The following is a 24,565-nucleotide window of genomic DNA, read 5'->3' on the forward strand; positions in this document are numbered from 1 at the left end:
CAGAGGCCAAGAGTGCGGTGGAGGCGGGGGGATACTCTACCCCCATGGGGCCCCGTGGCTCTCTAAGCCCCAACTCCTTGTCTCTGTCTGCAGAGCCCCTTCAGACCCAGTGAGAGAAAAGCACCTTCTGGGGGCCATGGTTCTTTTACCAACCATGAATGAATCTCCATGAAATCCCTTGGGAATCATGAAGCTGGACTCACTCCCAGGGTTATTAGACTCGGCATTCTTCCTCTCTTTTCTGCTCCACCCCAGACTCTGTCATGCTGCCCACCCACATTGCTCTGTACTGGCCTTGCTGTCAGAGGTCAAGAGTAACAGTTTTTAGAATCCCTGGGCTGCTGGGGGCCTGTGTGCCACCCCCAGCCTGAGCCTTTGGCATCTCCAAGACTGGCCTGGAGCCAGCCAGGAAGGTGAGTGACCCTGCTCACGGGAGTGTCCCATTTTTCCTCTCCACCCTGCCCCCTCTCAACTGGCTGGATCCATTAGAAAAAGCTGTTGGTTGGCCCGCCCTGCAGGGGTGGAGCTTGGAAGGCAGGTCAGGAGCCAGGATTACAGCTCAAAAAACCCCCAAAAGACAAAAATGAAAGCTTATTGGGCTCTGTTGTCTGGATTCACTCTTATTTTCTGCATGCTAAACCCATATCTTGGATTTTCAGGTCAGTCTAAGCTTGGCTCTGGCTAAGGTGCTGAGGAGGGGAGCACAGGGGGGCCCTCCCACTCTAAACTCCACCCTTTCCTTCCTGGAGGACGGCCAGATCCCAGTGCTGGCTCCAGAGACCTCCCACTTTGGACTTAGAAACGCTTCAGCTCAGAAAGCAAGTCTGTACTCCCCACAACTGCAGCCAGTAAGCCACAGCACAAAGGAGCCACAAGGCCAAGATCCAGAGAGGTGTGGTGAGTGCTGGGGTGGGCTGGGCTGGCCAGACTTCCCTCACTTGGCGTCGCTAGCTCCTCTCTCTCCAGATCCTCTCTCTCTGCTGCTGCCTCTGATAGCATGGCATCCTTGTGCTTTCCCTCGGGAAAGCAGTCTGCCAACTGCAACCCGGTCCGAAACCCCCTTCCGTGACTCCTCTCTTTTGCTCATCTACATCTCAGACTTTAGCCCCTAAAGGAAGCTCAGTTGCTCAGCTGGGTGTTTATCTCCGAGCCAAGATGGAGTGTGGTTGGACAAGTGGGGTCACAGGCTGGCCTTTGGGATGTTTCCACATGTGAGGGGCCAAGGAGCTCCAGGGGACGACAGGGCGAGGAGGCCAGTGCAGTAGGCCAGGGGCTGAAGCAGGAAGTAGTATGAAAAAGAAAACAGGCGGGGACTTAGGACAGGCAGCCTCTAGAGTAGTTTTCTCAAGTGCACACTGGAATCTGGAGAGCTTCCCGAAAACTGGGATTGGGCCCCCAGAGTGATTTAACTGGATTGGGGTGTGGCCCCAAGCTCTGGGATTTTTCAGGCCCTTCAGGTGAAGGTGCAGCCGGCGTTGTGACCCTCTGCAGGTTACGTGTGGCTTTGGACCCCCGCCCCCGCCGCTCGCTAGCCTTGTGAGTGGGGGCAAGTCACCCAGCCTTCAGTCCCTTATCTTAAAGCAACGGTTTCAGTAGATGGCATGTTGTGATGTTAAGGGAAGTAGGCTGCACTCTGGCCCCTGACGCAGCGGCATGGAGCTGGTCCCGGACACCTCACGCCCGCCACTGCAGTACGTGAAGGGGATCCCTCTCATCAAGTACTTTGCCGAGGCACTGGGGCCACTGCAGAACTTCCAGGCCCAGCCCGATGACCTGCTTATCAGTACCTACCCCAAATCCGGTAAGTGATGAGGGCCACCCACCCCTCTCCTGGGCCACAAGTCCCGCGTTGGGCCAGCAGGGGGCCACCCGCAGCCCTGTCGGCCTCCTCTTTCCCTGCTCTCCAGGCACCACCTGGGTGAGCGAGATCCTGGACATGATCTACCAAGGTGGCGATCTGGAGAAGTGTCGCAGGGCCCCCGTCTTTATCCGGATACCCTTCCTTGAGTTCAAGGCTCCAGGGATTCCCACAGGTGTGCAGTAGGGCTCTAGGGCCACGTGGAACGGAGGGAGGAGGCAGGACTGGGCTCTAGCTCGGCAGACCTTTCCCTGCCCACGGCACAGGTATGGAGGTTCTGAAAGACACACCGGCCCCACGAATCATCAAGACGCACTTGCCCCTGGCCCTGCTCCCTCAGACCCTGCTGGATCAGAAGGTCAAGGTGAGTGGCAGAGGAAGCCATCCCAGTTTTGGTCCTGAGAGGAAGGTCTCATCTTAAGGGGGGAGGCTGTCTGCCCCATCCTGTGGTAGAAGTCGGTGAAAGTGAGCCTCCTCTGTGCAGAGCTGTGAAAGGCAGTCTTCTCTGCAGGCCTCCCCAGGCCCGCAGAGGAGGGGCTGGTGACAGTGGGGCACGCCTGGTTCCAAATCTGGGTATGGCGGCACTGAGGGGATTAGATTAGCATCAAATAGGGTTCCAGGGACACAAACAAGTCAGCCTCTAAGCCAGTTTCCCCTCTGGTCAGACCAGGGATAACTTCCCTCACAGGGATGCTGTGAAAGGTGGAACATCCAGTGCCTGGCTCACTGTGTGGTGATGATGCGTGGGTGTGTGTGTGTGGGGGGGGTCGTCTGCCCCTCCAGGTGGTCTATGTTGCCCGCAACGCAAAGGATGTGGCTGTCTCCTATTACCACTTCTACCGCATGGCCAAGGTGCACCCTGACCCTGACACCTGGGACAGCTTCCTGGAGAAGTTCATGGCCGGAGAAGGTGGGGCTCAATCTGGAGGAAGGAGTGGGGTGGAGCTGAGCAGCGGTCAGTCAAAACTAATGCCAGCTCTGTGTCCCTGCCCCTGCCCTTTCCCCAGTGTCCTACGGGTCCTGGTATCAGCACGTGCGGGAGTGGTGGGAGCTGAGTCATACCCACCCTGTTCTCTACCTCTTCTATGAGGACATGAAAGAGGTGAGGTCACCCGCTGCCACTTCTCTCCAGAGAGCCAAGAAGCCCACGGGGACCTGCCGAGGCCCTCTCAGCCACCTTCCCCATGGCAGCCCCCACGTCAGTCCCCGGGACCCCCCCGGCCCGCCTTCCCGCCCGGGACATGGAGCTGCGGTGCCACCCGGGGGGCAACACTGTATGGCTCGTCTCAGACCGGAGCGACGCCTCGCCATCCACTGGCCATTTACTGCTGCTGTTCTCCCTGGGGCCAGAGTTCTGAGAGACGACTGTCCCTGCCCTCACCCGTTGGGACCCAGGCAGAGCTTGTTACAGGGTCACAGGGCGGCGGCAGTTAATGTGCCTCCAGGGAAGGCAGGCCCAAGGAGCTGGGGCTGGGAGGGCCGGAAGCGGAAGCGGCCAGGTCCCCTAAGGGGTTGGGAGGCCCCCTTTTGTTTGCTCAATGAGCGATCCCAACCTCTACTGAAGAGCCCCTCTGCTGCTCCAGAACCCTAAAAGGGAAATTCAGAAGATCCTGGAGTTTGTGGGGCGCACCCTGCCAGAGGAGACCGTGGATCTCATCACCCAGCAAACGTCTTTCAAGGAGATGAAGAAGAACCCCATGGCTAACTACACCACCATACCCCCTGACATCATGGATCACAGCGTTTCGGCCTTCATGAGGAAAGGTGAGTGCCCGGGCGGCTGGCCGGGCGGGGAGGCAAGCGTGGAAGCAGAGCGAGAGCTGCCCGAGCCACCCGGGGCCGCCTCTGCCGCCAGGACGCACAGCCACGCTGCCCTTCTTCCTCGCGCCCACAGGCGTCGCAGGGGACTGGAAGACCACCTTCACCGTGGCCCAGAACGAGCGCTTTGACGCCCACTATGCGGAGAAGATGGCGGGCTGCAGCCTCCGCTTCCGCACGCACCTGTGAGTGGTGCTCCCCGAGGCACGCCCGCGGCCCCACTGCTGTGACCCGGCCTGACCCTGGGGTCGAGAATAAAATCCCATTTGTGTTAACACCCTGAGTCTCTAATGCGAGCAAAGAGCAAACCTCAACTGAAACTAAATGCCTGCTGGGACCAGATGCGGCCATCTCCTCCGCGGCCTCCAATTCCCCAACTTGTCCTGTCAGGAGGAGGGGGAGAAGGGCCTGGAAAAGCAAAGCCAAGGAGACATGGGCAAAGGGGAACAATATTTATTTGATCACAAAATCTTCTGTTGCAGTCCCCTGTGAGGACGGCAGGAGATTTGGAGTCTGCCAGCCCACTTCACTTTTTCTTGGGCTCCTTACAAGCCACCACGTACCTCTGGGCCACATTGAGGGGAGGGGAGTAACCATCCGCATAGGAGGTGTCTTCAAACAGGACTGAATAGTCATCCTGGGGCTGCAGTAGGGGGCAGACAGGAGGGGCTGGTCAGAGACCCCCAGACGAGGCCCTGTGCCGAGAATGAGCAGAACCTCTGGGGCTCCCAGCCTCTCCCGTCCCCAAGCTCGCTCAAAAAGTCTAGATGTTTGAACCTAACCCCTGCTAGGACGGAGTTCTTTTCTCAGCAACAAAGAGCAAGCAGGAGGGAGACTTACTGTCTATATGGGGAGATCCTACATAGAGGATCTGGTGCCTTTTGAGGACCCTCTGTTAAGGGGATCAAGGAAAACCCAGAGGGCAGCAGGCAGGAATCCTGGAGGAAGAGGGGAGAAGGGCCTTTCCCCCACCATGAGGTGAAGGGTGACCAGCATGAGGGAGCGCAGCCGGGGACAGAGAAAGGGCCCCGGCACGGGCCTTCCCATCTCAGGGCTGCCTGTCGAAATGCGCAGGTGAGGTGAGACTAGGGGACTCGTGGGTCACATTCCACTCAGGGCCTGCTGGGACTCTGAAGGTGGGAGAGGGGTTGGCTGGCACTGCCGTAGGGGGCAGGGCCGGAGGGCAGCTGCGGGGCAGTGTGAGCAGGAGACAGGGCAACGCACGGGACCCTCCTAGCTCAGAGAGGCTGGAGGAGGTGGTCAGGAGGGGAGGGAGGTGGACGGTGACCCCATGACCCATGGGGTCAGCCCAGTCGTCGTGTCCTGTGCGGCCTCTCCCGTGGGGGCTGCTTACCCGTTGCGGGGGCGTGTGGATCAGGGCACGGTAGAAGCAGGTGGTCTGCGGATACAGGGCCAGTACGAGCTGCTCCTTCTGAAATAAGGCTTCAGGGTCCGTCTCGGGGTTGGCCTTCCACTGGGGCAGTGGGATGATGCGCCGCCGGCTCAGGGTATGTCTCCTGGGGGAAGGGGGGCTTAGGTCAACCCGCGGCCAGGCGGGGGCTCCTTCCCAGCAGCTTCCACGGTCCCGCCCTGACCAGCACACTCACTCTTTGCCTTCTTCGTCGATGTCATCTACCTCATACCTGGCGAACGAAAGGAAAACGGTGGATGCGGGGAGGTGCGCCAAGTCGGGGAGCCACGAGCGGGGCAGGGAATGGGCCCAAGGAGCCTGCACCACACACCGTCCCCGTCCCCACAGGCACCCGGAGGGAAGCCCTTCTCCCATCCTGCACGTGGGGGAGGGGCAGCCGCGCAGGTGTAACGGGAGCGCAGACGGAGGCATGGGTGTCGACTCACTTGTTGGTGGCATGGCTGTAGCTGACCACCTCGGCCAGGATCCACTGCTCGTCCCCATCCACAGCCTTTACCCGGGCGGCCACCTTGTCTCCAGGTTTGGCCACGTAGTCACCAGAGGCTGGAATGGCCCCACAGAGGGGCGGGGGCCTGAGGGTGGGACGAGGTGTTAGGTCCAGCCCCTCCCACTTCTCAGCTCCCTCCACCCGGGGCCTGCCCTCACTTGTCACCAGGCTTCCCGATCCACAGGGGCAGGGTCATGGCCGACTGCTGCAGCAGGGTCATCAGCACCCCCCTGCGCATGGTCTTCCGAGGGGGCTCCGAGTCATTGTACAGGCCCGCAATCTTGGCCGCTGTGGGAAGGAAGCGAGCCCCTGAGGCACCGGGGACAGGGCGCCTCCCCCAGGCCCACCCGTGCACTGAGCTGCCAGTGGCGTTCGGCCTGGAACCCCAGCTCCCGAGTTAGCAGCAAGGGCCCAGATGGGATCCCGGCCCCTTCCGCCAGATGCCCGCGGAGAAACACTTGCGGACTACTCTCACGGACCGGTGAGATGTCGGGTCAGGGGGGTCCCTTGGTGTGAAGGACGAAAGAGGGCAAAAAGGGGGGCTTCTGAGATGCTGGTCACATCAGATGTTCGGTCAGTGAAAATTTCACAGAGCTGTGTGTACAATTAGGCGTGCTTTTCTACTGTTAGAATGTGCTGTTATTCCACATAAAGGTAAAAGAACTTTAGGTTCCTTAGTCGGACCCTTGACCTCCTCAGGCATGGCACCACACACCCAGTCAACCTCACACGGACCCCGCTGGCGGCGTGACACGTTTGACGGGGGAGGCGACTGCCCGCTGTGGGCTCACCGAACGTTACGGTAAGAGAGGTGGGAGAGCCGGGGCGGCCTGGAGGGATCTGGAAGCCAGCACCTGTGTAAACTCCATCCTAGGACGGCCCTCACAGAGCAGCCAGGGTTTACGACAGAAAGAAGTGCGAGTGGAGGTAGCGGGAAGGAGGCACCTGCCCAGGCACAAGAGGAAGGGAGAAGAGCACGGGTAGGGGGATGAAACCTCCCAGGTCTGCACAGGGACGCTGGGGAGCCCCTGCCTCTGAGCAGGGGAGCGTCTCCATTCCCTCCCAGACCCGGGCTGCGCAGATGCGCTCCCCCCACCGGAAGTCCACGGAACGAGCACACAGGGCTGAGGCTGCAGGGAGCCGTGGCTGCTGCTCTCAGAAGCCTCACTCAGCCTGGTCAAGACGCATCTCCGACTCACCGATCCGCCTTTCCTCCAACAGAGACTTGATTTCTGCTATCTTATCTAGAGCTTTCCGGAGGATACTGAGGGTGGGGAGAAGGGAGAGAAGGCGTCAGGATGAAGCACAAAGCACAGACTTCCGTCTCTGCTTACAGCAAGCTGGGTAACTCAGATCAGCCCTAGTGCCAAAAACTATAAACCCTAAGTGCTTATTTATTTATTTCTTAATGTTTATTTTTTTTTTTTTCGTTTTTTTTTTTTTTTTTTAATTTATTTTTGGGACAGAGAGAGACAGAGCATGAACGGGGGAGGGGCAGAGAGAGAGGGAGACACAGAATCGGAAACAGGCTCCAGGCTCCGAGCCATCAGCCCAGAGCCTGACGCGGGGCTCGAACTCACGGACCGCGAGATCGTGACCTGGCTGAAGTCGGACGCTTAACCGACTGCGCCACCCAGGCGCCCCAATGTTTATTTTTGACAGACAGAGAGGGAGGAGAGGAGAGGAGACAGAATGTGAGTGGGGGAGGGGCAGAGAGACAGGGAGACACAGAATCGGAAGCAGGCTCCAGGCTCCGAGCTGTCAGCACAGAGCGCGACGCGGGGCTCGAACTCATGAACTGTGAGATCGTGGACCTGAGCCGAAGTCGGACGCTTAACCGACTGAGCCACCCAGGCGCCCCTATCTCTTTGGTTTGGTTTGTTTATTTATTTTAATTTTAAGTAATCTCTACACCCAACGTGGGTCGGGGGTCAAACCTCCAATCCCAAGATCGAGAGTCACGTGTTCCACTGACTGAGCCAGCCAGGCACCCGTGTTTTTTTAATTTTAAAAGCATAAAAGAACCGATAAGGTAGTGAGAGGAAGCAGGCCAAAGAATCCAAGAGAATCGCAGAGAGGCAAGCAAAGCAGAGAGAACTGCATCTGACAAAGCCTGAAGAAAGCATGCTACAGGTCTGGCTGCTCTGAACAGTCTGGAGGTTCGCAGGGTGGAAGTTAAGGCTCGGGGTCTGCCCACGCTGGGACGTGTAAAAGGAGACACTCCAGAGGATTGTGGGGAGTCCTCTCAGCTCAGAGCAGGGGTAGGGGTAGAAGGAATCTGTCTCCGAAAGGCCACAGCCCCAGTAAGCCTCTGGAGTTAACTTACGGGGTTCCAGAGTGGTTGGGGCCCAGGCAATCCAGCAGACTGAACACAATTCTCGCTGGAGGAAGATTTCTTTATCCTAGATCTTGAGGACTCTTCCCCCACAAGTATTTCAATAGGACTAAGCAGCACAGACTCCATTTTGGGTCATTTATTCTCCTCTCCCATAGCTATTCCTCTAGTAAACCTTTAGTAAATGCCCCTGTAGTTCTGAAGGCCTTCATTTAGCAGGAGGGAGACAAATAAGAACACAGCACGATACAGCCTCGCAGCTGTGTCCTGCTGGGTCCCAGGCTCTCGTGGAGCTTGTCAGGCAGATGGAGTGGGGCAGTCCAAAGCAGGGAGGGGTGGACATGTCACCTGATATGCCTGCAGCATCACAGTTCAGCGCGGCAGGCACAGGACACAGGGAGGGCTCAGCCAGGGCCACTGCAGGCCGGGAGCACTGGGACACAGGGCAGTCAGGCACCAGGACAGGAGGGGAGTAAAAGCCAGGAGGCCAAAGGGAACCTGGGAGTCTGACCACTGCTGCTGGGCCTGTCTGAAGAACACAGCTCTATGCAGTATGTCCTAAGCTGTACTCTGTGAGACATTAATGGAGTGGGTCTCAACCACATCAGAATCCCCTGGGGCGCTTTAAGAAAAAGAATCCCAATTGTTGTGAACAAGGACCATAAACAGATGCCAAAGCTGAGAGACAGCTTGACCTGGAATATTTACATAATCTCGATGACCTCCCATAAGAGACTTACTAACTACACAATGGAAAACGGCCATAACCCTGGAAAAAAGTGGACGAGACCTCCTTCCTATGGAACAGGTCAAGACTAGAGCGCCACCTCTGGCCTGCAGCCTGGAACAACATCTACGCCGCAAGCGCCCGCAGCCAACGGTCAGCTGTCCAGGGCCCCGCACCTGGTGCGGAAGGACCGTCCTCAGACCACAAATCATTCTCTCCTCTGGGGACCTGCCGTGTTAGCCTGGGAGTCGTTCAGGCCCTTGGGAAGCTAACCTACACCTCTGCCTGCGCCAGCCGAGCCAGGGCAAAAACCATCTTCCCCAGCCGGAACTCGGGGTGGTTGGAAGCCACGGTCTGTGGCCAAAGTATCACTGAGGACCCCGTCCCTCCCACTCTTGCAGAAGACCTTTTGCACTAAGGCTAGAAAATGATTTGCTCCTGCCTGGAATGGCTGCCTATTTCTGGAAAGTGAAATCTTTGACCTTGTTGCCCTCTGACCCCTGCAGCCAGTGTGCAACCTCAAGCCCTTTTTAAAAAAAAAAAAGAAAAAAAAAAAAAAAAGAAATTGTTAAATGAAGACACAGGCACTTTTCCATTTTCTGCAAGCAGGAGGATGAAACCAGCCGGGGGGCAGGAAAGAGCATGTGGAGGAAAGTGCAGCAGCGTGTCAAGGAGTCAGCTAGCGGCGTGTCATGGGACTAACTCCTGACGCTGGCTCTTGGCGCCTCTTCAGTTTCCTGAGGGCTTTAATTAATCTGCTTGGAGATGTATGGGTGGAGGAGAGTGTCGCGGGAACACACCGTGACACGTGTTCCCCACCCAGACTCCCAGACTCGGAGCCTCCCGCAGGCAGGGTGGCACTTCGCCCCCTCATGTGCTCCCGGGCCCAGCACGGCACCCGGTGCTGACAAGGACTCAGAGTCTAGTGAATAAATGTACGAACTTTTGACAGTCTGAAAAGTAAAGTGGCAGAACTGCAAGAGGCTGGGCCCTGAAATTAGGAAATAAGCTTCTAAGTGTTTAACTCCCGGTGGGTCAATGGGAGAGAGGAGCCCACACCAGACTGGTTTCTGAAGCAGTCACTTTCCCAGCAGTTAAGCTTGGAAGGGCCATTTGCCTTTTACTCTCTAATGTGCGTGTCCCTCTAACTCATGCCAGCCCAACTCCAGTGCAGGTGAGCGGGAAAGGGCCCGACTATGGCCGGATGAGACAAACTTGCACATCAGGGAGAAGAGGCGGTGGGGAAGGGTGGGCTGGAAGGCCGGCTGGCGGTCAGAACGCTCCGTGCCTCCCCCCGGCCTGTGCCTCCCCCTGCCTAAGTCAGCCCCACCCTTTGTTCTCCTCCCCAGACCAGCACAGGGAGCCCAGCTGGTGCCTCTAAGCTAAAAAACCCTGGGATCTTCACCTTCCCCTGTCCCAAATGATTCCAATTTTATTTTTTTTAATTTTTTAAAAATGTTTTTATTTATTTTTGAGACACAGAGAGACAGAGCATGAGCAGGGGAGGGGCAGAGAGAGAGGGAGACACAGAATCCGAAGCAGGCTCCAGGCTGTGAGCTGTCAGCACAGAGCCCGACGCAGGACTTGAACCCAGAAACCGTGAGATCATGACCTGAGTTGAAGTCGGACGCCCAACCGACTGGGCCACCCAGGCGCCCGATTCCCCCAATTTTATTTCAGAATCTGCCCTTGAACCCCCCCTTGCTTCTCCATCCCCACAGCCACTGTCTTGGCTCAATCCCGTCACCACCTCTTGCCCGATCTCCTCACTGGCTCTGAATCTCACCCAGTCTACCGTCCACACAGCAGCCAGAGGTTTCTCTCCTTTTACATCCGCACTGGCTCCCTGTGGCCTCCAGGATAAAACCCAGTTCCTGGAAGCCCTCCACATGCTGCCTTGCCCTTCCCAGCCACACAGGACTGGTTCTCAGTCCCCCAGTGCGCATGCCCAGCGGGCACTCTTCCACAGCCTCCACACACTGTCCCCTCTGCCGTGTCCACCTGCTGACCCCTACTTCAAGTCTCTCCTCCTCCCCGCGGCCATCCCGGGCCTGCAGGCACAGTGAGCCCACCTCTGCTGGCCCATCAACCACACTGTCCTGTAACTCTTTTCTTAGGGTGCCTCTCCTTTCCGGACCGTTTGCCCTTGAAGGCAGGGTCTTCGCTATCCTCGTGTCTCTACATGGGGATGGCCAGCACCAGACACAGGTGCCGGCAAAGGTTTGTAAAACAAAGATGACAGCAGGCGACGAAAATCTGGGACCATGAGCGCAAGGCAGGGTGTGCTCATGAAGAGCCTGACGGGAGGAGAGGAAGATCTGGAACCACTAGAAATGTTTAGGGTGCTGGCCATCACCACATGTGCAGGCCAGTATTTAAACGGAGCCCATAACTCATTAGTGAGTTGTGAAATTAATTTCCTGGGTAACAACCAGCATTTAAAAAAAACAGAACAGAGGATACCTGGCTGGTTCAGCCGTAAGAGCATGCAACTCTCGATCTCTGGGTCATGAGTTTGAGCCCCACACAGTGGGTGTAGAGATTACTTAAACAAAACAAAACAAAACAAAACACACACGCGCACGCACACACACACACACACACACACACAAAGACATAGTAACAGTACAAACTATTTCTTGTTCCAATTCTATGATATATGTGCATATAAAATAAATGTGAAAAGACAATCATTAAACCATTCTAGCATGGTATCCAAGAATATGGACTTTGGGTCTAACGTTGGGCTCCCCCACTTACTAGCTGTATGTCTTTTAGCAGATTATGGAACCCCTTGTGTCTTAGTTTCCTCATCTGTAAAATGGTGGCTCTGAGCATTGAGATAAATACATAAAGTACTTGGAATAATGCCTGGCACAGTAAGGCCAAAAGGAGTCTTTATTAATATTATTAACATGATGATTATGTCTTTAATATTATTATTATTAAGCCACAACAGAGAATGTATTTCCTACCACAGGTAATGATCAGAAGTTTGAAAAACACTGGTTTTAGGCACTATATATACAACCGTCTCATATGCTGACAGTTCTGTAGATGGTTATTATCCCCATTGTAATGATGGAGCACTGAGTCTCGATGGAAGGGCCTGCTCAAAAGGTCACTGCGGCTGGTAAATGGCAGTGCTGGGGTCTGGTCCCCACCTCACTGCCATCTACAAAACAGCAGGGCTATCGGGAAAGAGAGGTCCAAAAGTGGGTTCTTCCCCTGCTAGGGAAGGCAGGCCCCCAGGGACAGCCTGGGGAGTGGGAATCTGCTTATCCGTGGCAGGAAAGGCAGCTGGGGCTGTGTTTTGTAGGCTTCTGGAGCCCAGCGCACGGGCGGGGAAGGGGAGATGAGGGCAGGGCGGTGGGACAGTACTCACTTGCACTCCGCCTCCGCATCGGCCTTGGCGGTTGTATAGAGCCCACGCAGCTTTGTCCGGTAATAGGGAGAGACTGCCGAGTGAACAGAGAAAGAGGCGTGGGCAAGGGGCAGCTGGTGGTCATGTGGCCCTGCTTCCAGTACACCCAAATCAGACTTCCGGAGGCTTACAGAGGCCACGGGCCAGGGTGTGAGCTTTATTGGGTCAGAAGTGCTCTCTGAGGCAGATGCCCATGTTCGACGAGTTCACATTTTCATATGGTACAGATCACATCATTACATGTCAGGAGAGGACTTTCTAATCTCTGCCATCGCATGACAGAAAATACGTGTCAGCACAGAGGAAGACAGACAACAACTCTCGAAGCTGCTCAGGGTTGGAAAGCACCGACCCAGGAGGCTGAGCATGAGGGCCGCTGGGGCATGTGCAGTGCACGGGAGGGAAGCTCTCTCTAGAAAACACCAGCCTACTGGGGATGCTTGTGTGCCCAAAGGGGTTCCCCTGGATGCAGCCTCATTTCACTGACGTCCCAGTCCCTAGAAGTGGGGGATTTTAAGGCTCCTTAGTGCTAGGTCATCTGCTATCTGTTTCCTGGGTCACCATATATCACACAGCCTAAGGGAAAACTGTCCCTCTGGCCAAGGAGCGGTTCATTTCGGGTTGTGTAGGTACATGCAAAAATCCTGTCCAAATCCTGTCCGACACTAGTAACAGTCAGGTTCCCTGTCTCGGCCCATACCCCTTTCTGTTGTGAGCCCAGCTACTTACTCTTGTTCTCTGTCTGCATCCGCTCATGGGTCTTCTGGATGTTCACTAAGTTGTGTTCGCTCCGTGAACGCTCTTCCTGCAAGGGTGAGGTCAACAGGCATGAGGGCGGCCCTTTATCCTGCTGTGGCACCCCGCATCCCAGGCCAGAGGCCCCAGATATATTTATACCGGCATCTCCTGACCCTTACTTTTCAGGTTACATCCCACTACAAAAGACTTCATTTGGGAAGGAATTTCCGGGAACCGCTCCCTTCTGGGCCACATGACTGTGTGGTGCATGGCTCCCAGGAGATGGGTCCCTGTGTAACTATAAACCTGGATGACCGAATGCTTGGAGAGGACCCTGATTATAATGGACCAAAGTATAGCAGCGGCACATCCAATATGCCGTGCACAAACACACACCACCCTTATTTTTGTGAATGAAAAGATATCTTTTTAAGTGGAAAAAAAATGGCTTTCTGATAGGATTAGAGCAGCAGGCATCACATGGTGGGTCCAAATTCCCCTGGGGAACCTTCTCGCCCTGAGGTGAGGAAGGTTTGGAGAGGCCATTTGATACATTCAGGCTAAAATACATCTACGTGTGGCCGCCATACATCCAGTATAGGGGACCCAGCATTTTGGAGTATGAAATAGGTCTCCTCACTGCACCCAGGCCAGTAGACAACAATGGTAACAAAATGCGTGCTGGACAAAGTACACTGGCCCACAGACAGAAAGGGTTTTAGGGGAGACGGGTGCTAGTGTGCGCCTCATGGGACAATTGAATACACTTTTAAGGAGAAGTGGCATTCAGAGGAAGACTGATTAGTAAAACGAACAGACTAAGGTGAGTTCTCTGGTAGGAGGAAGACAAGGAGTGTGTGTCCACCTGGAAAGATGAGGAGGAGTTAGTGTCTTGGGCCAGGTCAATCCAACAGATAGTGCTGGATAATTCACGGACCCATGTGTTGTTGGGAAAGGTTTGCCACCCTGCCCCTCAGGGCCTCTTGGCTATTTTAATCTAGACGGGGGCTGCGGCAGCCATGGGGCAACGGCCCTCCATTCTAGCCACTGAGCTCCAAGGACACACCTAGGGGAAGCACGCGTTTCTAAACCTGTGGCGGCCCTTCTAGGGCACCTGTACAGGGCTTTTATAATTTATATTGATGCACCATGACTGCCTTGATCCAAGAACAGATCAAAATAAGACATCCTGAGGTACAGCTGGCAGAGGTAGGGCTGTTACTTTGAGTATCGCTTAGGTCCTTCCCATAGGGAGGAGGTGAGCCCCGGTGTACAAGGGCACACAATGAAAACCAGTCTCTTTTCAAGCCTGTGAGCTGCAACAGGGTGACTGGCTTTGTCACCAGAACCCAGAAATAACTGAATCGTGGCCAACCGTAACAAAGCAAATATTGTAAAGTATACTTTTATTGTCCAGGGCATTATCTAGTTAAGTACGATATCTAGTAAGTGGGCAAGGCCAATTCCGGTGGGAAGGCATAAGAAATAAGTCTATAATTCTTACTAACTTGTTCTATAATGAAACTGAATTCTACCACGACCATAGTTCAACAGTGTACCACCCTGGTATCGCCAGTAAAACTCAACTGCCTTACGTAAAGAAGTCATATGATAATTCTGGTACCAGTGCCCAAAGGAACAGTTCGACACAAACGTATTATAAGGCACAAACAGGAGTGGATGAAGGGGCGAAATGGGTAACCAAATTAGTATAAAAATATGAAAATGTATGTAATGGCTCAATAGGACAGGCTGTTTCTTGAAGTCTATCCCGACCCCACACCGGCTCCTCCAAATGTTAGGCATACTCGTGTTGACACTGCTGCTATAGCTGATGTAGAAATGCTGTATTAAATGTAGATGCTCCGATATCATTTCACTCTAAGGGAGCCTAGGCCAAGGGCTGGGGACGGGGGGCTGTGCCGGAAAAGTTGAACTCAACAGGCCTGTGTTTTCAGATCTTGCATATTCCAAAAAAGTTTTGGCCCTTGACCAGCTCCCGGGAGAGAACCTCTGCCTGCACCCCTGGAGTATCCTGCCCAGTAAGAGTATCTGTGTTCAGCTGAGATAAGAGGGTGGAGGGAAAAGAGGAATGGCCATAATGGATACAGGGCATTTTTGTCAGACGATGTCAACGTTCTGAAATTGATCGTGGTGATGGTGGCACAACTCTGTGAATACACCAAAACCACTGGAATCGGACACTTGGAACCAGTGAACTAGATCTCAATACAGCCGTTATTAAACAGAAAGAATCACAAAATCCTGCCCCTGATAGAAAATCCAGCAGGAAGGGTAGTTATACCCCCACATTCTCGTTCTTAAAACGCATTCTTCACATCACCTGGGCTCCTGCACGTCCAATCTCTCTGAACACAACCCTCCCCACCCCCCACCCTCCACCCCTGCCACTCACATGCTGCCCTCCAGGAGCCAAGGGCTACAGCTTTTTACCTGGGTTTGTTTGATCAGCTGATGGAGCTCCGTGAGAAGTTCTGCAATGCGGGAATCAGCAGACACCAGGGCCATTGCATACGGGGTGCCTGGGGTGGAGAGGAATAGGAGAGAACCCTGTTAGTGGCTGTTACGGGTTCATCGTGTCCTCCAAAAGGTATGTTGAAGCTCAGAATGTCAAATGATGACCTTGTACCAGAACATACTAAAACTACAGGAATTTCATATAATTTCTAGAACAGTTACAGCATTTACCCAAACAACATAACCTTTATCATCATCTCTGTGATACAACTTCCCAAGTAGCTTACCATACCAAATAAACCAGCCTAATCAGTCAAAAAGACTTTATCTAGAGTTTGAATCTTGGGAAGTTTCATGGTACATGCCTAAACAGGATCGTAGATCACTATAAAACTCCATATTTAACTAACCAAGCTGACAATAAGAGATCATTTCAATCTTAGTCATGATTACATACAAAGTTCTTTTCAAAGATTTGCCTTGACAAACCTTCTACAACTTTCTTTTTCACTCAGGCTTTGTCCTAAGGCTTCTCTCTCTAAATAAACAGTCTCATTTTAGGACAAAATTACTTTGTTTTTCCTCTCAACAAAATGTATTCTCATTTCTTGTATCTTCCTAACACATTTCCCACTTTCCTACATACAGAGTTGAGTCTCTTGTTAAGCATGCTTTGTTGAAAGATTGTGCTATGGGAAAACATGTTTTTAGAAATTATGAACTATATTCATAAATTTGCCAATCTAAAGAATTCTGGTGTAGCAGACAGTTCACAATTGGTTACTACTTCATGTTCACTGGAAACTAAGGTTTCTAAGTTAAAATTCTATTAAACATAATTAAGGCTGATGGAAATGATGAGGAAAGCAACCCTGTCAGTTTCTCCACAATAAGAAGCCAAAAACACAAACCTACGTTCAGAAAACAATGCTTTAGGTATTTTACCTTATTTAGAAAGGTTATGGATATCCAATGAATTCAATCCAATTTATCATTTAACTTAGCAAAACTTTAAAACTTTTGGGTTACTGGGGCACCTGGGTGGCTCAACCGGTTAAGCATCCAACTTTGGCTCAGGTCAGGATCTCATGGTTTATGAGTTTGAGCCCCACACTGGGGCTGACAGCTTAGAGCCTGGAACCTGCTTTGCATTCTCTGACTCCCTCTCTCTCTGCCCCTCCCCTGCTTGCATGTGTACTCTCTCTCTCAAAAATAAACATAAAAAAAAATTCATGTTACAAAAGATCTTGAAAGCCATTAAAAGTTTTACCTAGAAACCTTTTCATTTATTCAACCTACCTACTTGTTCGTAACCATCACCCACGAAAGCTTTATGAGACAGTTCATGAGATCGAGCCCCACCTCAGGCTCTGTGCTGACAGCACAGAGCCTGCTTGGGATCCTCTCTCTCTCAAAATAAATAAACTTAAAAACAATAAACAAACTTAAATGGACTTTCAATCAAAATATGTTGCACCTGTGCCCACTAAAAGTCAATCAATCTGCTCCGCACTGTCCATGTTGCTTGGGGTACCTGTGGGGAAATCTGAGGGGTGGTTTAAGTCCAAGGGAACCGTCAGGCCCCTTCTTGCCGACCTGGGACGTGTTTCAGTTTGAACCTCATAAGGAGGCGGCCCAACAGCTTGGAGTGCTCTCCGCTCCGTGACACTGGGAGTAGGACCAGAAACCACTGGTGCCACAGGCACTGAGGAAGGTGCAGGAGCCTGTTAGGTAAGCCTTGCCTAGGGTGGAGGGTGGTGCCGAAACAGGAGGAGAGGGAGGAGGAGGCAGAAGAGGCGAGGTGCTGCCTGCAAGGCTGGAGGCGATAAAAGCCCAAACAGAAGAAAGAGACTCCCGGTCACCAGACAGGAGAACAGATGAACATTTTCTTTCCCCCAACAAAATGTGAAAAAAGGCAGTCCAGTCTGGCCAGACAATACAGGGAACCCCCTTGAGACAAAAGGAGTTTCAAAAGCTGCTTGGGAATATTCCTTAAAGTCCCCATCCTGAGGAAGACCTGTAACAGACAATTGGCTCCGTTTATCACAGCCATTAACCTGGAGACGAAGGAGGGAGACGCCTCCACGTACAAGGATCAGGCGACATTCATCCAGGTCTCTCAAGACAGATTTCAGATCTGACACACCAAAGCAGCAGCAAAGAGGAGACGAGTAACTCAGGAAAAAGAGGGGGGGGCTGTACAGGATCCTGGCAGCAACCTGTTTACAAAAGAGACAAGGTGGGTGGGCACACAGGACAGAACACAGGCTTGTGGCGGATTAACAGAAGAACAAGGCCTAAGGCAGGTGAGCTGATGGTGCATTGAGGAGTGGAGGAGGTGGGTGTTCTGAGGCCCCCTAAAAGAGCACGGACAGATCAGGGTTTGGGTACAGATCCGTAAAAGCCTGACCATACGGGATTTCGGTCTATTTTTCTGGTCAGACTTCCCCATTCTTTATACTGAGGCCAACAATGTTACAAAGAAGCCGACGTGGGAAGGAAGCATACAAGGTGCCAGGGTCAAACTGGTTGTAGCTTCTCAAGATGTATCTCAAGGCGGGGTGGGATGGGATCAAGGATTTAGAGGAAAGAAAGTTGACAGTCTCCTGGGCTAGAGGCGTCCCTGCTGAACCCCAAGAGCACCACCCTGGAGAGTCTGGGCCCTGGGACATCTCCCTGGAACCATCACACTATCATCCCTGATGCAGGTGGGCATCCCCAACCTGCTGCCCTCTTTGGCCTAGCGTGCCCCCCAAGAGGGAACCCCTGCCCATCCTTCCTTTCAATCAACATGGGTGTCCTTGGGAGAGACAGGAGAAGTCTCCCCTGTACTGAGATATAATCTGGCATACTGGAATTTTTTGTTTCCTTTTGAGGCCTTTCCCCAGGGAGATCAGAAAGAGAGAGCAGAACAAAGAGTGACTAAGCAACTGTCCAGCACAAGGAAGGTGAGAAGCTCACCGATGAAGACGGTCACTCGACCTGCTGTTACCCTGTCCCTTCGTGGCTGCCGAAGGTGTTGCCGTGTGAACTGGGGAGACCCCGATCCCTGGAGCCTTGACCCAGCCAGACCCAAAGTGGATGCTGAAGGTTCTTGGTCTTGTCTCAGGAAGGAGCTCAGGACAGACATGCAGCACAGCAGATGAGTAAAAGAAGTGGGGAGGGAAAGGTTATTAAAGTGAAAAAGACACTCTCGAGATGTGAGAGCAGGCAAGCTCGAGAGAGTGAGCTGCACGCCCTGGCACTTGGGTTTCTATCTTTTATTGGCAGTGTTAACTAGGGGGCAGTATTTATTCTTTGGGGTGGGGAGTAGGGCTCGGCACTTTTTCTTTAAATCCAAATTAACTCCATTGTGTTAGGAGACGGGGAATCCTCTGGGACTGAAGAAGCTGATCCCATCCATCGTTACATTAACTAAGAGTCCTTGACCAAAATCTCTCTCAGCTTCTGAATGGCATCCTGTCAGGAACACTGCTGAAGCTTCCTGGGGTTCAGGGCGGCAGGAGGCACCCTCCCCTGACTGCTCTGACACCCCTGTACTACTTGAGGAGGGATGTGGGCTTCCCTCCACTTCCCCTATTGCACCCTAACCTGCGGTAGGTGCGGGGAGATGGACTGAAATGCCGCAACCGTTGAGGCTGCCTCTTTCCATTTTGGGGGAGTCGGTAGGCTTGGTGACCAATAATGATACCCTTCGTAAGCCTCTGGATCTAGTAGTAATGGATGGGGTGGAGGTCCTGGCCTTTGTTTAGAAGGGGCAGCCATTTCATATCAAATTACGCATGAGATATCTAAGGTAGAAGTACCTTTACCCTGAGAGCAGGACCAAGAACACCAAACAGTCGATGGGGAAGGTCAAATGAGAGACATGAAAAGATGGCAGTGTGGAACTCCTACCTAACCCGGGCAACTTTCTCATGAGTTTCAGCCGTCAACCAGTCCCAAGGGAGGGGTCCCCTGTTGGGTTAGTGCCCCAAATGGGAACAGCTCCCACCTGTCCCTTTCGGGAAGCACACAGGAAGATGTATGTTGAATTTTATGCTCGAGGGATCACACTGGGCTATTTAGGGGGTCTTAAGGTTGGCAGCCACCCTAATGACAGGTATGGCCATCCCATGCCCAAGAAGAATACAAACATTATAAAAAACAGCAAAATAGGAGCTCCCGGGTGGCTCTGTCAGTTAAGTGTCTGACTTCGGCTCAGGTCATGATCTCATGGCTCCTGAGTTTGAGCCCTGCATCAGGCTGTGTGCAGACAGTTCAGAGCCTGGGGCTACTTCGGATTCTGTGTCTCCCTCTCTCTCTCTCTGCCCCTCCCCTGCTCACACTCTGTCTCTCTCGGTCCCAAAAATAAACAAACACTAAAAAAAAATAAAATAAACCAGTAAAACAGGGAGAGCTTGATTTCTGACCAACGCTGTTACAGCCAAGGTACCAGTGTCCAGCTGGGGGGCAGAAGTTTGTCCCTCCCTGTAGTGTAGCCACAGGCACAGGTTCTCTCCTGAGCACTTGGACAAGGCACATTCTGGAGAGTCATACTATTCAGGACATCTCCGAAAAAGAACAAGTAAGAAACAAATACTGGGGGTAAAGAAGACTTACCAAGCCGCACTGAAGCTCCTGAATTTCTTTCATCACTGTCCCCGTACAGGCTACCAAAAATTATGTGGGGGTTGAGGCCAACAGTAAAGAAAGAATTCTTGAGCCGCTGACAGTGCAACTTACTAAGTGTATTTAAGTAGCATGGGAACCCGACCCATGGGCAGAAGGTGCTGTACTTTTGCTGTGTGAGGCTGGTGGTTATATATACTCAGTAATCAAAGGGAAGGAGGCATGCTGGGAATATCAGATTACCAAAATTTCTTCGAATTTCTTTGAATGTCTACTCGTAAAACTACTTTTGCAAGATTCCTTTGTCATTCAGTTCGATATTAACTATTGGAGATATAGAGGCAGTCGCGAGACCCTTACAGAATGTAGTAACCAGCATGCATTTGATCTTTATCAAAACTATGCAGGCTTTAGGTCAGCTTCCTGGATAAGGGTAAACATCTTCCTGCTTCTGTCCCTCATCATTTTCAATGCAATCCCAGCTGGCTTCTTTGCAGAAATTAATGAGCTCATCCTAAAATCCAGTTGGTAACTCAAGGGATCGAGAATAGACAAAACAATCTCAAATATAAAGATGTTTTCCCAATTACAAAATGCACTACACAAAGCTATAGCAATCAAGGCGGTGCAGTACGGGCATAAGGATAGACCTATCGATCAATGACACAGCATCGAGAGACCAGAAATAAACCCTCATACCTACGGTCAATTAATTTCCAACCAGGGTGCCAAGACAACTAGAATAGTCTTTTTGACAAACAGTACTGGGACAACTAGGTATCCATATGTAAAAGAATGAATTTCGACCCCTTCCTCAGACCATATACAAAAATGATCTGGGGCACTTGGGTGGCTCAGTCAGTTAAGCATCTGACTTCAGCTCAGGTCATGATCTCATAGTTCATGAGTTCGAGCCCCGCATCAGGCTCTCCGTTATTGGCACGGAGCCTGCTTTGGATCCTATGTCCCCCTCTCTCTCTGCCCCTCCCCACTTGTTCTCTCTCTCCCAATAAATAAACTTAAAAAAGATTTGAATAGACAGTTCCCCAAAGAAGATATATAAATGGCCAAAAAGTACATGAAAAGATACTCAATATCACTAGCCATCAAGAAAATACAAGTCAAAACCACAAGGAGGTAGCATTTCACATTAAAAAGAGACATAACAAGTGTTGGTGAGGATGTGGAGAAATCCTACGAATGGAGGAAAGTGGTATTGTTCACACAAAGGCAGATATGATTCAACAAAAAAAGGAACGAAGTATGACACATATTACAACACAGGTGAACCTTGAAAACCTTATGCTAAGTAAAAGAAGCCACACACGACAGACTGCATTACCTACTGTACGATTCCATTTAGATGAAATATCATCTAGGTAAATCCACAGAAAATGGCGGCGGGGCGCGGGGCGGGAGTGTGGTTAGGGGGAAAGGGACTGTTAATGAGTACGGGGCTTTTTAGCCAGGGGATGACCACGTTCTAAAATTGATTGTGGTGACAGCTGCACAACTCTGAATATACTGAAATTCACTGAGTTGTTAATTTTAGATAGATATACCTCCCCACGCCCAGCCACCAGCCTCAGGTAAACACTAATCTATTTCTGTTTCTATAGATTTTTTTTAAATTTTTTTTAAAATATTTATTTTTGACAGAGAGAGAGAGAGACAGAGAGACAGAGAGACAGAGCATGAGTGGGGGAGGGGCAGAGAGAGAGGGAGACACAGAATCCGAAACAGGCTCCAGGCTCTGAGCTGTCAGCACAGAGTCTGACGCGGGGCTTAAACTCACGGACAGCGAAATCACAACCTGAGCTGAAGTCGGACACTCAACCGACTGAACCATCCAGGCGCCCCTCTATAGATTTCCCTATTGTGCACTTCATTTATTCTCATTGTGGAATAATATTCCTCTGCTTGCATACACCACACTTTGTATATTAATCCAGCAACTGATAGACATTTGGGTTGTGTTCACTTTTGGCTAATGAGAATAACACTGCTATGAACACTCATGGACAAGCTTTTCTGTGGACGTGTTTCCATTTTCTCGGTCTATACCCAGGAGTGGAACTGCTGGGTTGTATGGTAACTCTAGGTTTAACCTTTTGAGGAGCTGCCAGACGGTTTCCAAAGTGGGCGCACCATTTTACATTCCCAGCAGCAAAGCACCAGGGTTCCGATATCCCTACATCTGCAGCAGTGCGTGTAACTGTCTTTCTGATCACAGCCCTCCTAGTGGGCTTGAAAAGTTAACTAGCGGTTTTGATTTGCATTTCCCCCATGGCTAACGATGCTGAACGTGTTTTCACCTGTGTATTAGCCATTGGTGTGTCTGCTCTGGAGAACTGCCCTTTACCCATTTTTATTGGGTTGTCTTTATTTTTGTCTTTGAAATACATTTTTAAATGTCTATACAGTCCAATTTATCTATTTTTCCTGATTGCTTGGGACACAAGACACGTTTTCCCACATGCAACACTATTTTTTGCCACCACAGCTTTACATAATACATTTTAATACAGGGAAGAACATGTCCCTTAAAAAAAACAGTCCAGCTGCATTAGCTAGAATCGCATGAAATAATGGATCTCAAGTTTAGAGAGTTTAGAGATTAGAAGCGTACAAACTTGAGAATGATCAGCATGAAGGAACTGATCTGCTGAGTGAGAAAAGAGGAAGGAGAAAGACCCCCCCCCCCCCCCCCCCCCCGCCGTGAGCTACAACAAAGGCGAAGGTGTGGACGGAAGGAGAGCTCAGTGGAAAGATCCCAAGGAGGATGGATTCGCGTGGAAAAGAGTTGTCTCTCCCGCTAAGTAAAGCAGGAACCCTGGGTGGAGCCACCTGCCGTGGACCTGCCCACACCGGTGCACGGTAAAACTGGGGCGAGCCCCACAACTGGACGGGTGCATCTGACTTTACGCTGTGCCACCACAAACACCGGCAGCGGGCGTGTCCACAATGCTGTCCCGTAAATCGGTGTCGTTCCTGGCAAGTCTGTCTGACATTTCAACCTCTCTCTCTCTTTCAATGTTTTTGCTGCTGCCCTCAGGCCCGGGTCTGAGCCCCCCTAGCTGAAGTCCCAAGTTCCCACTCTGGTCAGAAGAGAAGCCAGAGACCCTGTTCCCACCATGAACAGGACAAGCTAAGTGCAGCAGCACCGGTCACCTCTGCGCTTAGTGAAGAGCAACCCGTCATCTGTGCTCTGAATCCCATCTCCTCTTGGGCCGGCTGACGCCCCTTTCCTATGCCGTATGGCACACGAGCATACTTTAGGAGAGCCCATCTTAAAAATTAAAATATGTAAGAGCTTCCAAAGCCCACACTCCCCTCCAGCTCCCCACCTCGTCTCTTCACGGCAAAACTTCAGAAGTGGTCCAAGCCTGTGCTTCTAGTCCTCGCCCCCATTTGACTTCGCAACCCACTTGAGTCTAGCTTCTGTCGTCCCCAGCCCAGCAATGATGCTCTCGGGAGAACCAGGAACCGCACAGGCCAAAGAATTAGATGCTTCCCCTGCCTGCATCCGCTGGACACAGGTGCCCGCCGCCTCCTCCCCTGGCGTCAGGGCCTCCCTCCTGCGTGGTCAGCCTCCACTCCTCTCCTGCACCGGCCTCTCGCCGGCCTGTCCTGCAAATGCTGGCGCTCCTCAGGGCTCGAGCCTGGCCGCCGCCGTATACACTTCCAGGTCTCCCCCCACCCCACCCCGCCCCGGCCGCCACCCCCATCCACCTGCCCCCAGATGTTACAGGAAAGGACTCGGGAGTGGTCTCAGTCAGGACTTTACTGAGGACCTCAGGAAACGGGCAATGGGAGAGACAGGAGCCACCATGCAGGAGAAGCACATGTACACAACTACCTCCTGCCAGAGCTGTGGCACCAGAGAGGGTGGAGGCCTGAGGGGAAGGCAGTGTGGATGCGGGAGGGGGGCTTCGGGTGGGGAAATGGGAGTACGCTGGCTGAGGGGCTTCTAGAAGCATGCTGAGAACGAGACCAAGGGCCAAAGAACAGGGCTGCATCTGAAGAAGACACGGGCAGTTGAGGGACGGGATCCGGCCCTGAGATACACCCAGCGGCAGCCCTCATTATTTGCGAACATTCCTTCCAGCCCGTCCCATCACCATTTTCGAACATTCCTTCCAGCCCGTCCCATCTACAAACACTCGACATGGAGGTCCCTTCCACCACCCCTCCCCTCCACAGAGGCTGAAGGGCATGCCCTTCCTCCAAAGCTTACACTTGCAAGGATCAGCTCAAGACTGGTCTTGCCTGACTGTCCCTAAATAAGCCAAACGTGTCTCCTGTTGGACTCTTCCTATCTAGACTTTCCAACCTCCCTTTATAAACTGGCTTTTCTTCCTCAACCAGACTGGGAGCTCCTCAGGCAAGAACAAACACCTCTGCTTTCATCAGCAATCCCCTCACATCAATAACCACCACTGGTAAGTTGTGTCAAGGACTTGGCAAGAACTTGATAATAATTCTACTTGACACACCACCTCTCTCCTGCCCTGACCCTCTCCCCACCCCCCGCCCCCGCAGTAAGGTCCACTGTGAACTTCCCACATCAACTCTCCCAAACTTTGTTGTTAAGCAAAGGCTTCTTCCCTCGTATTATCAACTATGGGCCACATGGCACCAACTCCCAAATCTACCT

The 24,565-nt window shown here is 52.3% G+C and overlaps 2 protein-coding genes across 9 annotated transcripts in view; one reads left to right on the top strand and one right to left on the bottom strand.

Moving 5' to 3' along the window:
- Positions 1-777: 777 nt before the first annotated feature.
- LOC132689284 (sulfotransferase 1A1) lies at positions 778-3,951 on the top strand. Of its 4 annotated transcripts, none has more exons than XM_060648885.3 (8): positions 778-892; positions 1,618-1,801; positions 1,908-2,033; positions 2,125-2,222; positions 2,642-2,768; positions 2,866-2,960; positions 3,442-3,622; positions 3,753-3,951. In XM_060648885.3, exons 2-8 carry the CDS (start codon positions 1,654-1,656, stop codon positions 3,863-3,865), a joined length of 888 nt encoding a protein of 295 aa, XP_060504868.1. In that variant the 5' UTR covers positions 778-892; positions 1,618-1,653; the 3' UTR covers positions 3,866-3,951. The 4 variants fall into 4 exon arrangements, with proteins under 4 accessions (XP_060504868.1, XP_060504870.1, XP_060504869.1 ...); XM_060648887.3 differs by having other exon boundaries at positions 779-892; positions 1,626-1,801; XM_060648886.3 differs by having other exon boundaries at positions 786-897; positions 1,626-1,801.
- Positions 3,952-4,113: 162 nt separating this feature from the next.
- The window catches only part of SGF29 (SAGA complex associated factor 29), a 32,942-nt gene continuing 12,490 nt past the window's right edge, over positions 4,114-24,565 (bottom strand). For 4 of the 5 annotated variants that reach the window (XM_060648883.3, XM_060648882.3, XM_060648880.3 and 1 more), the window contains 9 exons: positions 15,274-15,362; positions 12,811-12,886; positions 12,043-12,115; positions 6,795-6,859; positions 5,754-5,883; positions 5,534-5,680; positions 5,284-5,319; positions 5,031-5,193; positions 4,114-4,319 (listed from right to left, as the gene is read on the bottom strand). In XM_060648883.3, the coding sequence (XP_060504866.1) occupies positions 4,203-4,319; positions 5,031-5,193; positions 5,284-5,319; positions 5,534-5,680; positions 5,754-5,883; positions 6,795-6,859; positions 12,043-12,115; positions 12,811-12,886; positions 15,274-15,348 (882 nt within the window). In that variant the 5' untranslated portion in view covers positions 15,349-15,362 and the 3' untranslated portion in view covers positions 4,114-4,202. Of the gene's footprint in view, positions 4,320-5,030; positions 5,194-5,283; positions 5,320-5,533; positions 5,681-5,753; positions 5,884-6,794; positions 6,860-12,042; positions 12,116-12,810; positions 12,887-15,273; positions 15,363-18,258; positions 18,351-24,565 lie in introns of those variants that run through there. The other variant, XM_078439958.2, reaches the window with a different exon arrangement.

The sequence above is a fragment of the Panthera onca genome, chromosome E3 (genome assembly GCF_046562875.1).
Source record: "Panthera onca isolate mPanOnc1 chromosome E3, mPanOnc1 haplotype 2, whole genome shotgun sequence".
In the NCBI taxonomy this organism is placed as follows: Eukaryota; Metazoa; Chordata; class Mammalia; order Carnivora; family Felidae; genus Panthera; species Panthera onca.

What these genes read in the sequence shown, in the direction of transcription:
- LOC132689284 (XM_060648885.3), top strand. Translation starts at nt 1,654, where the DNA reads ATGGAGCTGGTCCCGGACACCTCACGCCCGCCACTGCAGTACGTGAAG. An exon ending in CAGTACCTACCCCAAATCCG is followed by an intron (nt 1,802 to 1,907) that starts GTAAGTGATGAG and finishes CCTGCTCTCCAG; the next exon opens with GCACCACCTGGGTGAGCGAG. An exon ending in GGCTCCAGGGATTCCCACAG is followed by an intron (nt 2,034 to 2,124) that starts GTGTGCAGTAGG and finishes CCCACGGCACAG; the next exon opens with GTATGGAGGTTCTGAAAGAC.